The sequence below is a fragment of the Gobio gobio genome (assembly GCF_949357685.1).
Source record: "Gobio gobio genome assembly, chromosome: 14".
In the NCBI taxonomy this organism is placed as follows: domain Eukaryota; kingdom Metazoa; phylum Chordata; class Actinopteri; order Cypriniformes; family Gobionidae; genus Gobio; species Gobio gobio.
In genome coordinates, this window is record NC_137107.1 from 45,960,550 (window position 1) to 45,973,567 (window position 13,018).

Here is a 13,018-nt window from a genome sequence, read left to right on the forward strand (position 1 = left end):
AATGAGGTGGTATCGTGGTCTATAGCAGAGTCTATATCATAGACAGAGTCCTCTTTCTCCAGTTAGCAGAGCTCAGTGGAGTAAAGTGACCTGAATATCTGAGCTTCGGTCACAGGGGAACGATGCACAGCTAATGGGCACAACTGCTATGAATGGAGGAGACCGAGCACTGATCACGATGATTGAACTAAGACATTCATCAGTCATTTGTAAGACGCACATTATAATTTGTCCATCCATTATAAGGCAAAATGCAATTTTACAAAAATAGTGTGGAAATAAGCTATAATCACTCTTTAAATCAACATCTTTAAATGTTAAATAAAACGAACTTACAATTATTTGAATGATTTATAACATCAAAAATGTAGATATTATTAAATAATACAGGTATTTCTTGCATGTGCAGACCTCTTGATAAGGTGTTCGGAGTGGTTTATGCATGTCCAAAAGGCCTAATAATCAGTTATTAGCCACAATAACTATATAAGTGCATTCTTTATTATTATTTGCTTTATATAAAGTCTTGCTTTATAGGGTAAGGCTCAACTACAAGGCATTGTGAAAAAAAAAACACACACAACAAAAGCGATACACAACAGAAAATGTGCCAATGTCCTTTTAGCACTTTTGAGAATCTGCATTTAATATTTGTTTACTAAAACACACATTAGTATGTGATCATTCTGTGTTTGTTCATTGGATTTCCCACAGCCTTGAGCTCAAAAATGGAGCTTGCACTGGGATGTTGCACATGCCAAAACTGATGAAACATAAATGCGATACTTTTGATACATTTCTATCTTTTTCAACAATGTCATCATGGGCCACAACCTTGAAGTGAATATTTTTTTCCACATGTGTGCATGTTTTGAAAATAGCAGACTCTTTTTTTATTTTATTTTAAGTACAAACACTGCTGTGGTTAATTTGTAGCGCGTTGTCATGTGTGAGGATGATTCATCAGTACACACTCTCTACCAGAGGTCAACAGGAAGAGGAAGCGGGTCACACTTTGAGTTTGTTTAGCATTTATATGAATCTGCACTAAAGGATTCTCCCATCTACGTCATGCTTTTCAACTAAATCTGGTGTGTTGAAATTTGTGAATTTTATGAATATACTTGTATTAATATTGCCAAATTTATTTGAAACTCAACCTCATAGAATTCAGATAAATCTGAGACAAACGGCAAAACTCTGTTCTATTGAGAAAATAAGCGCATTTAAAGGCACAATATGTCGTTTTTCGCCGCTAGAGGTCGCCTATTCAAAACAAAGGCGTAGCTTGATGACAGCGAGGATGAGCGCGGAATCGTGGGAGTTGTAGCCATAGATATACATAATAAAGGCTAGATGTCTAACGGCGGAGTCTCTAACGTCATCACCGGCGGCCATCTTGTCACAGGCAAGCTTTCTGGGAGTGATCTGCACGAACACAAACACTCTTATCTCACTGAAATCTTGACGGATTTACAAATGGTTTGGTTTCTAACAAACATTATTAACGTGGCGATAATTCTGGATGCTTGAACAAATTATGAATAATTATTCATAAGTATGCAGTGTCATAACTACATCTCTGACGTTTATAACGTACCAAACAGTTTGAAAATCGGTAGAAAATTGAGCAAGTTATGGTTATTTAAAAAGCACATGCACCATTAAAACACAATGTTACGAGTGAGCGAGCTGAATGTGACAAGATGGCCGCCAGGTAAAGAACATTATTTGAGTGTGTTGGAAAGGATGCGTTTACTCAGAGGCTGCTATGAGACTCTTGTTGCACACTGCAGTAAGCTAGATCGATATTAGAATATCACATTAATAAATGCTGGATGGCTTGTGTTGCTAAATGGCATGCAATTAATTTTAAACCATAGTGTATGACGGAGAAAATGCTGTTACTGTACAATAATTAGCTTTTTGTCTATAAATGTATCCCTTGTCAAATAAAACATATAATATATTAAAGCGTCTTGGTGTTTCTATAGCCTAAAATAAATCCGGAAAAATGTCCTGGGTAAAATTGCTTATTTCTCTGGATTTAAACATTCTTAGGGATAATGTAAGTACACAAGTCAACAAAATACATAACTTACCACTGTTCTAGTGGTTTTTCTATATTTTAATCCAAAAATCTTACATATTGTGCCTTTAAATGATCAAGTCATTTAACAAACCACATTTATATTTCTTTATTTGTAGTGTTTTAAGTCAAGCATTACTATCATTATAGCTCATATTAGGGTTAGTGATTTGAGTAAACTAGTAGTAAAACCCCCTAGCAACCAAACTCAACACACACTCAACCGCATAGAAACATGCCGTCTCTGATGCCGATTGTTTACAGTGGCGTTACCATGATTACTAGAGCTATTTTAGCACTTAACCGATCAATATGTTAAAAATAAACGTTACTTACACCAATATAACGACAAAATTATAAATAATTAATGTTCACGTGAATTATTAACGTTTCTGCTCAGAATATTATTGATATTCACCCGAATGTTGTAAGCTGAGCGCTTTCAAACCCTCTCAACTGTCAACCTTTTCTAAAGAAAAGGCGGGGCCAAAGTTTCCATTTAAGGAAACGAGGCTTTGGTGACGTCATACACTAGCCAGCGCCCCTTGAGCTGGAGGTAGAGCTGCGAGCGCGCGCCCCCGCGGTTGAGGATGACGTTAGCGTAAAATTAGGAAAAAATAGAAAGGCGATATTATTTTTTGTCATACATTTTTTCGAGCCGTTCCCCTGTTTTTTGTTGTTGTGGGTGAGTGTAATCTCTTTTGGCAGCGGATTTTGATTTAGAGGGCGTTTTTTTTTAGAGAGAGAGAGAGAGAGGGAAAGAGAGAGCGAGGGGGGCGGGTGTCTCTCGCTCTCGCCTCGCGCAGCCTCACGCGCTCACAGACTCACATGAAATCAACACACGGACGGTTTACTTCCACATTTATCGGTTATTCTCGGGATTTTCTGGATATACAACACCATAATCGATGCGAGGCCTTCTAACGGACATTCATCGCTGATATTAGGCCCACCTTTCTTCTGTTTTTGTCGTTTTTTCCCCCTCCTTAGTGGAGCGTTCGTGCGTTCGTTATGAATTCGAGCCCGCTTACTAACGGCAGGCTCCTGCCGGACAGCCAGAGCTGGAACTCCTCCGGTTCCGAGGAGGATCTGGACGGCGACCCGGGTCCCGGACCGCACGGAGGGGTGTTGGAGTTCAGCGGAGTGCTCAGTAAGGTGGGTAAACATCTCGAATAACGAATCCCGAACCGAGAAAGCGCGTGTTTTTTGTGTGTGTTTCCACCTGATCCGATGTAAACAAACACCTGAATGTCACGAAGCCTGTCAAGAACATGTTTAAAATCAAAAAGGAAAAATAGTCATTATGCATATTTTAGGAGCAATAAGATATTTTGCATGGTGACATTATTTTTTAAGACATTTAAACACATTTTTTATGTTTTACTTCTCAGTGGTGACTCTCATTACTAGATTTAAAAATAAATAATCATCAAGTCAAACGCAGTGCAACAAATACTCAACATATATTATTATTTGTTTACATTACGCTAATGATAATTTGTTTTTTGTTTTTTCATGGTGATTTACAGTGCATGGTGATCATTTGCTGACAGCAATCCCCGAGGTTATGTTAACCAAGACTGTAATGCTTAATATGTGATGCATAATATCTTCCCTTATGCATGTATAATCGGTATAATTGAGGAGGGATGCAGCAGGTCATGAGCTGAAGCTCGAGTTAGTGGGGGTTACTAGAGTTCATCTGCTCGTCTTTTCTTCCTGATGGGATTAAACGAGAAAACCTCTCCTCATGACTCAGACAGCTGTGATGAGAGGAGCATTTTCCATAAGAGATTACTGAATTATTCCACATGCAATGACCCAAACCCCTCCTCCATGGAGGATGTGTATGTATAATTTAATAATATAATCAATTATTGTATTGTGCATTGGTTATTTTCATAAGGAAACAATATGGTTGTGTGCACGCCAGTGTTATTTTAGCATCATTGATGTACTAGATTTGTTTTTTAGTGATTTTATTTATATAACATGCCTGTCTCCGTACTGTATAGTAGGCGCAAAACAGTATTTGAGCCGAGTATCATAGTTCCCGGATGATCTACTACTTCCGGCGAGATTCTGAAGTGTGCATTTGATGGACACTTTGCTATCCCATGAGGCCACGGGAGAGGATTAGTGAATGGATGGGAATATAGCACATTATGGATTTAGTGAAATGATGATAATAATAATAATAACCCTGGTGCACACACATTCGTTCACTCTTTGGTTTTCTCATAACAATGTTTGCTCTATTGTGCTCCCTCTACAGTGGACTAACTACATTCACGGATGGCAGGACCGCTGGGTCGTGCTGAAGAACAACACCTTGAGCTACTACAAATCCCAAGACGAGCGAGAGTATGGCTGTCGTGGTTCCCTCTGCCTCAGCAAGGCTGTCATCACAGTGAGTATCCTGGGGAAAGATCCCTCCAGACAGCCGTGGGAATTTCAGAGGCGAGCCAAATTTAGAATGATGGTGTGCATTCAAAGCGAAAGCTTGAATTGGTTCAAATTGTTGGAGATTGTTATGCTGGGAACTCTAGAGCTGGAGTTGAATGGAGATTTGTTGGGATATTGGTCAATATTAGTCTGATTAGTAAGGGTGTGAATCGTCACTGGTCTCACGATTCAATTAGTTTATGATTATCATGTCAACGAATTCGATATCACCATGTGTTGCATCCTCAATTTTTTATATCTCTGCACATGGCTACATTTTTTGTCAATGAATACAAGCAGTCAGATAGATGAACTCCCTTTTTATTTTATCTGCTCCAAGAAAGTACGCCTCCTGAATATAGCAAACCTCAAACACTACTTGAGTCTGAACACCGCAGACGACAGGAGCATTTAGAACTAACAAACACTAGTAAATACAAAAAGCGTGTGTGTGTACTTAATTTACAAGTGTAGTGTACTTAAGTTGCAATAACGCTCACACACACACTCGCACGCACGAACACACTCGCACGCACACACACCACACACACACACTCATGCAGCCTCGCACGCACGCACACACTCGCACGCACACACACATGCAGCCTCGCGCACACACACTCGCACACGCATGCAGCCTCGCACACACACACTCGCACACGTATGCAGCCTGGCACACACACTCGCACATGCATGCAGCCTCGCGCACACACTCGCACACACACGCACGAACACACACACATGCAGCCTCGAGCACACACACTTGCACGCACACACACACACATGCAGCCTTGCGCGCACACACTCGCACACACGCACGCACACACATGCAGCCTCGCGCACACGCATGCAACCTCACACACACACACACATGCAGCCTCGCGCACACGCACACAGCCTCGCGCACACACACAAACACACACACATGCAGCCTCACGCACGCACACACACTCGCACGTACACACATGCAGCCTCGCACACATACACAACGTAAATGTTAAAATAGTGGGTGCATTTTTTATTACTCGCTTTTGTGTTTCGCCTCCATCCGTCATTTTACGCTAGCGCGAGCAGTGTCTATGTGACGAATGATGTCAGTAGATTATAATCGATTATGGTCTGTCACTGCATCATTGCAGAATAGCAGAATAGCCGAATAGCGACGCATCGATGCAACAATTAATTTCAACACCCCTACTGATTAGGCAGATAATATAAGGTCTCATACTTCTATTTATCTCCGCATTAGTAGTACTAATGTTATATTGCACAATAAAAATATGTATAGCTATATTTTCTATTGTACATTATAATATTTCAGTGCCTGATTACTTGACTTGAGGCATGTGATTCCACATTAATGGAAATGTCTGTTTTTGAACAGTTCAGCGAATTGAATACTTCATTAATTGTTTTGGGCCATCGGCGGTCGGCACGAGTAAAACGTCTGTTTTGCTGCATCTCTAGAAATCAGATTTGGTTTTATGCTTTTGCTTTATCTAAAATGATTAGCGCTGAGGCTGTAGATGTGCTGAGAGCTCTTTTTAGGGCATGGGAGAGGAGAAAAGAGATTGACGGAGGACAGACACGATCCTTTGCCACAGGCAGTCGGCCAGGCATAGACAGACTGTGGCCTATTTTCCCCTATTCATGCTAAAATCATTGTGCACCCGCACCTGCAGAAGCCAAGAGACGCTGTGTACTTTGCTTTTTAATATGTCATGTTGGACTAAGAGCTCCTAACAGTGGCGGATATTGCTGAATGTATTCAGTATAGGTGCTCAGGTAACCATTAAATGCATAATGCACGGCTCAGGTTGATTTCTTATGATCTGATTTGGCCCAGATAACACACACACGTACGTACACACACACACACACACACACACACACACACACACACACACACACACAATGAAATGAGAATTCCCTGCATTGCGTTGAAGATTAACTCATGACCACACACAGATTTCGACATGTGCTGCAACAGTCCATGCCTGAAGTGTCTTGCGTCACCACTGAAAATGAGGAAAGAGGGCGAAGGTTGTGTTGTTATGGAGACTGCTGGAGAGGTACAAGTCCTTATGGTGACCCTGTTAACACTAGTCCTTCAATGATTAAACCAAAACTCTTACCGAAGATACAGGGAAAGGATCATACAAGTCCGGTCTGCGATGCATGCGTGACACTGAAGACGTTTTAGCGATTTGGCCTAATATGAAAAGTGAGGTCTGAAATAGTCAGGCATGGAGAATGGAGGGTTTTGTAGGTTTGCACAGCCTGTGCTCAGGTAGTTTGTGTTTTTTAAGCTGCCTTTAGATGCTGTGAGCTCCACATTCTAATGGGATGTTTTGCATTTTGGCTTTAAGCGAGAGAAAAATGGCCCCTTTGTTTTGAGACTCCGTGTGACGTGAGAGTGGCTTTTTTCAGCTGTGTATTTGTTGAACTCCAACCATTATGGTTTAGCATAAATATTAACTTTGGTATTGAACACAAGCGTGCGGACTGGAAATGTGATATTTAGGGTACAAAATTAACCCTTTGCCACACCAGCCAATGGTGAGAGGGAATTGACAGAATTGATCAGCCTTAAATGTTTCTTACCGGCTATGAAACCTTGCCAAGCCCTTTTTTTTTGTCTTGCATGTTAGTTTCACACCGTACAGGTCATTGTGTGTATCATATATGAAGTGAAGCTAGTTGATGGATAAAGCGTTCGCCGTATCCGGTCGGCAAAACTCCGAACACATCTTCCTTTCTTAAGGATGACTTCAGAGCCGTTTTTTGTTCTTTCCTCAAAGAAAAGCTTAACTCCAAGTCTTCCAGAGTCGCGGCCAAAGCCGATTCAAAAGACCGCTGTTCGCCAGCTTCTTTGTTTACGAGTAGCACGCAGAACCGCTGCAACTCTGCCGTGACTTGCCGTCATTATGTTAAGCCCGCCCGCCGACTCTATACACGATGTGATTGGCCTGACCTGAGTTTGGTTTTTCCAGCTCGCAGGTCTACCGAGAGTTGCTAGACTACACACTGCCGCTAGGGTGCGTCTAGATTTCTAGGCTAGCAGCCAATGGGAATCTGTGGGAAGAAAACTGCTATCAGGCTGTTCCAGTTCATTAAATGACAATCTTATATATTCATTTTTGAAAAGTTGCATCAAAAATTGCTTTACCTTGTGCCATCTCACCTGTTAGACATTTAAATTTCAACCCGTCAAACGTATAGCGCGACCACAGCTGTGACGCTAGCACGCTAGATCAACAGCGCTAGTCAGTGGAGCGAACGGCAACTTCGTTACATATATGACAGCGATGTAGTGTTTAAGTCCTGGTCGTGCATTCGTTTGACGGCTGTGAAACTGTCATGGTTGCATCGATGCGTTTTTGCTTTGATGTAGATCCGGTGCTGCGCGTGTTTAAAGGAACACGCCGACTTTTTGTGACTTTATCTTATTGACCGTATTCCCCAGAGTTAGATAAGTCCATACACACCATTCTCATCTCTGTCTGACACACCCACTGCTAGCCTAGCTTAGCACAAAGACTGGAGGTAAATGGCTCCAGCTAGCCTACTGCTCAATAAGTGACAAAATAACGCCAACATTTTCCTATTTACATGTTGTGATGTGTGTAGTTACATTGTGTACTAAGACCGACGGAAAATGAAAAGTTGCGACTTTCTAGAGCGATATGGCTAGGAATTCTCTCAATCCAGCGTATGAATCAAGGAGCTTTGCTGCCGTACCATGAGTGCAGCGGCGCAATGATATTACAAATAGGCTAACTTCTGTCAACATAACCAACGTGACAACCTGCTTACACAGAGCGTGTGCTGGGGACTATTTTCAGGCGCTGTGTAATATCATTGTCGTTATTTAACCACTTATTGAGCTGTAGGCTAGCTGGAGCCATTTACCTCCAGTCTTTGTGCTAAGCTAGGCTAGCAGTGAGTGTGTCAGACAGAGTTATGGCACGCACAGAGATGAGAATGGTGTGTATGGACTTATCTAACTCTGGGGGATACGGTGAATAAGATAAAGTCCCAAAAAGTCGCGTGTTCCTTTAAGGCAGTGGTTCTCAACTCCAGTCCTCTACTCACTGCTCTGCACATTTTGTATGTCTACCTTATTTAAGGCACCTGATTCTGATCATCAGCTCGTTAGGAGAGAGCTCCATGAACTGAACTGAGTGTGTCAGATAAGAGAGACACAAAATCTGCAGAGCAGTGGGTCCCCAGGACTGGAGTTGAGAACCACTGCTTTAAGGCTAGCGTTTCAAGCAGACGTTAGCTGTGACATACATGTAAACAAAAAAGACAAAATGTGAGACTACAGACGTTTTTCCTATTTGTACAATAATAATTTGATAGGAATACAATGTAAAACAAACTTTAACTTCAGGACGTTTTCTCTCAGAACAAAACACAAAATGACCGTTGAGAAATGTCCAGTTTTAACTGGTTTGGCACAGACTACCCAACATTGGGTTGCACCTCAGACGTCACGCCCTCGGTCTGTTGTCTGAACGTCTGATGCGTATGGCACACTTATCTGGAAACACTTCAGGAGTTTCGAAGTCGTCATCTGATTGGTTGAATTCTACAGGATGTCCGCCTGGAAACAAATGCCAGCGACTCCAAACTCCCTCGTGGAAGAAGAACGCCATTGTCTTTGCAACTGTGACAATGAGCGCTCACCAAGATCAACTACACGCTGGCTCCATTGTTGCAGTAAACTTGCCCAACGCTCTTGAATGAATAATTTATAGATGCACGCCGGTCTGTTATTGCAGGGACATCGACTTTTCACGCCCCCTAAACATGACACGGACGGAACAAAACAAACTGTGATTGGTTGCTTTACATGTCAGTCAAACGTCCTCTTGTGCGGTCCTTGACCCATGAAACCTGCGATAGAGTCCAGACCTTGTGCCGTCAGTCTGAAGGTCTTGCTAGGGTTACACTGACCCAGCGCTGGGTAGGTACGTGAGGAGGTTCATCATTTGTATGGACCGTAAAAATGACCCAGACTTACAGAAAAACCTCCCAGCACTGGGTAAAAATAATGACCCAGAATGAGTGTAATATTTTGTGGCTTGTTGCAAGGAATATTCCTGTTTTTTCAAGAAACGATGCACAAACCTGAAGGTTTTCTTCAGTTGACAGACAGACATGCAAACTGTGTATTGAATTGCTTACATCAGCGAGGAACAGACTCGCTCTAACCGTTCGATTTCAGCCATATATTATGTTGCAGTTCCTCAAATGTACCTGCCAGTTGGCCACAGTTTAAACAGTTTTCCCTTTACTCGTGTTTTTGGCTCTTGGCTACTGTTCATTTTGGACCCTGGTCACTGGACGAAGTGTTTTTTGTCACATTTTCAGCATTCGTAATGCGTTTAGATGCTGAAAATGTGACAAAAAGATACTTCGTCCAGTGACCAGGGTCCAAATGTCCTATTTCTCTTGCTCAGTAAATCAGTTTCTCTCCGTTCAGATTGATTCAGCACGCACACGGCAGCAAATCTGTCACAAATCCTCACAAAAAACAGGTTATTGTGTCATACCGCTCTTCCTGCCTGCGATTACACTGCCCTCACATGACTCACACATACTTAAACGGCTCACACATCACGGTTTTAAGTGTCTTAGACCACAGGACCACCCCAAAATCAGACAGGCTTAACCCTTGCAGACACAACAGGATTATACCGTCCTCATGATGAGTATCTGATTCAAACCCAGAATGTCCCTATAAAACCGGGTCTCGCAGCTTCAGCTTCAGACGGTGTTAATTGTGCTTTTCGCGAGACACTCGGGCTGTTGAATTGGATTTGATTAGATTTGCGAATTTCAGACCTCAGGAGATGGAGACGGATCGTGAAGGATCAATCAGTGTGATGACAAAAACAATTTCACAGACACTCGGTTTGATTTAATCGCTCTGTCAACATCACTTAATGAGTCCAACATGCTCTTTCTCACATTGTTAGTGATGCTCTACATAGGATCAGTGATTTGAGCAAACCTCTACGTTTTTAAAGTGCAAAGTTCTGCATTTTTGAAATGTTTTGAGCTGGATCTGTTATCAACAGCCGTATTCAGCCCAAAAGAAAAAAACCATCAATAAAGCGACCATGGCACACAGCTTTCAGCACTCACAGTGCATTGAACTTGAACTATGTGCTTTCGCCTGCCAAGTTTTCGCCTCACGTGAGCTGGATTTTTCTCTCTCTCTCCGTCTCGGCCTCTTGCTCTCTCGCTAAGCTCTGTTAAAGCGTGGCCTGTAAACATGCAATTTTTCTTTGAGCTGTGCTAGATCTGGACTATGTCATGATCTGACAGGAGCGGAGGGAAAGCTCTCTCGGTGTGTCAGGGATATGCAGGAGGACAGGTACACGCAGGTACAGGTTATTCTGGTCCAGGGCGGGTCATTGCAGACGTCGCCGTGGGATCTAGCCCATTTGGCGCATGTCAGGACAGGCGAAGTTTTTAATGGAGCTGAGTTTACAGAGGAAAGGAGAAGAATGCTGGAGAGGAAAGGCCAGTGCTTGCGTTGCACCGGTCTTGGCATTTGTTGATCACCTTAATGTGCTTTTATTTCTTGCAAACGTAACATTTGCGGGCCTAAAATGGGTCTACATGATATTTTTTATATAAAAACAAAATGCAGGAATTTTCACCAGATGACTTGGCTATATTTGTAAGGAATAGGCCTGTCACGATAGTCAATTAATCGCACAATTAAAAAAAATTAGCTCGATAATTTTTCCGGCCGTGATAATTTCCAGCGTCCGTTTTTATATCCAGTTTTGCCGAGCGTTACATTATATGATCACGCTCTTATACATGTAAATGCTTCCAAGCGCGACAAGACACAAGAGAACGCGCTGTATGTCAATGTCCTGTCTGTGTGGCTGCGTCTCATGTCAGCTAATCGAGGCACACACACACACGCACACACACACTCGACGGGCAGACAGAATCGCGTCAGTCTCCTGCTCACATCGAGTTCTCTTTTGCTCATGAACAAACAATAACAACAACACAGAATTTTGAGTATTCTCATATTAGGAGTCTTAAATGAGTTAAATAACGTCTTAAATGAACTTAAAGAGTTGTGAGGAAATGAGATGCGCGTGAGATCCGCGTCATGTTCTTCAGCGGCCGTTCTTAAAGTGACAGTAGCACTGATGATGCCTGTCATTAATGTTTATCAAAGAACAACGGGAACAGAGAAAATTGTAGCTTTAATGATGATTAATCTATATTTAAATTATTATTTATGCAGTTAAGAAAGGTTTTTGATAACTATTACATTTCTGTATATGTCTAACTGGGAAGGCACAGGTAAAAATAACATTTATTATAATGGGGTTATGTAAAAATTCACTGTAAACCCGAATAAGTAAGCAGAACTTAAAAAAAGTGAGGCAATCGGTTGCCACAATTTTTTTAAGTTCATAAACTCAAACATTTGAGTACATCATCACTTATATTTTTGGAGTTTATTTTAAATATAATTTTAAATTATAATTAACTTAAATTTACTGATTAAGCAAACTCAAACATTTTCAGTTTCTGCTACTCAGAATATTTATTCATCTTTCTCATTGCAATAATTCAAGAGAACTTAATCATTTCAAGCATGAAAACTCAGAATTTTTATGTTTTATGAACATAACATTTATTAGTTTTTTCAATCAATCTTCTGATTACCCATAACTCAAAAACATAGACTTGTTACAACTCAAAATCATTAACCTCCAAACTTAAAATTTTGAGGCAACTGAGAACCAGCACGGTTTCAATCAGAAAAGCTGAATAAGTTATAAAATAGATTGTATATTAAGTACTTTGACCTCCTGTGAGATTTACTCACACACAGACATCAAGAATCAGCCTATGAATCTCAACCATGGTGACACGCTTCATGCCGCAATGTATTATGGGAGCCATGGATGAGTTTTGCATGATGCACCCAGAATGCATTGCGGCATGAATCATGTCACCATTGTTGAGATTCATAGGCTGATTCTTGATGTATGTGTGTGAGTAAGTCTCGCAGGAGTTAGAAGTGCTTATTGTGTGATGTGTTAAACCGGAGAACAAAACTTATGTACACGTTTTAAAAATCGTTTAGTTTATAGGCTACATTAAACTGATGACAATAAAAATACAATAAATAAATAAAATAAATACATTTTGTCTTCCACTAACGCATTTCAGTTTGCCCCAATTAAATTGTTTTAATAGGCTATGGTTGTAATTTATTTGTTATGATGGATTTTACTTATTTGGTTAAGCACTCTGAGATTTTATTGTATTTTAGCATGTGCTATATAAATTAAGTTTATTTTTAAATCATCTCTATTTGAAACAACAGAAATAACAGGACTTCATCATTCTTAGCATGTAATTACTTAATTCTATTAAGTTGTACTTAATTTATGTTTTTAACTTATGCTTACTAATTCACAAAAAAGTTCC

At 41.0% G+C, this 13,018-nt stretch overlaps 1 protein-coding gene across 8 annotated transcripts in view; it reads left to right on the forward strand.

Annotated features, from left to right (window-relative positions):
* Positions 1-2,612: 2,612 nt before the first annotated feature.
* cert1b (ceramide transporter 1b) overlaps positions 2,613-13,018 on the forward strand; it is a 58,391-nt gene continuing 47,985 nt past the window's right edge. For 2 of the 8 annotated variants that reach the window (XR_013817870.1, XM_079834632.1), the window contains exons 1-2: positions 2,892-3,244; positions 4,365-4,499. Coding sequence is in view for 2 of the 8 variants with exons in the window: in XM_079834632.1 (XP_079690758.1) it covers positions 3,101-3,244; positions 4,365-4,499 (279 nt within the window). In the remaining 6 variants the exon portion in view is untranslated. Of the gene's footprint in view, positions 3,245-4,364; positions 4,500-13,018 lie in introns of all 8 variants that reach the window. The other 6 variants (XR_013817866.1, XR_013817867.1, XR_013817868.1 and 3 more) reach the window with 6 other exon arrangements.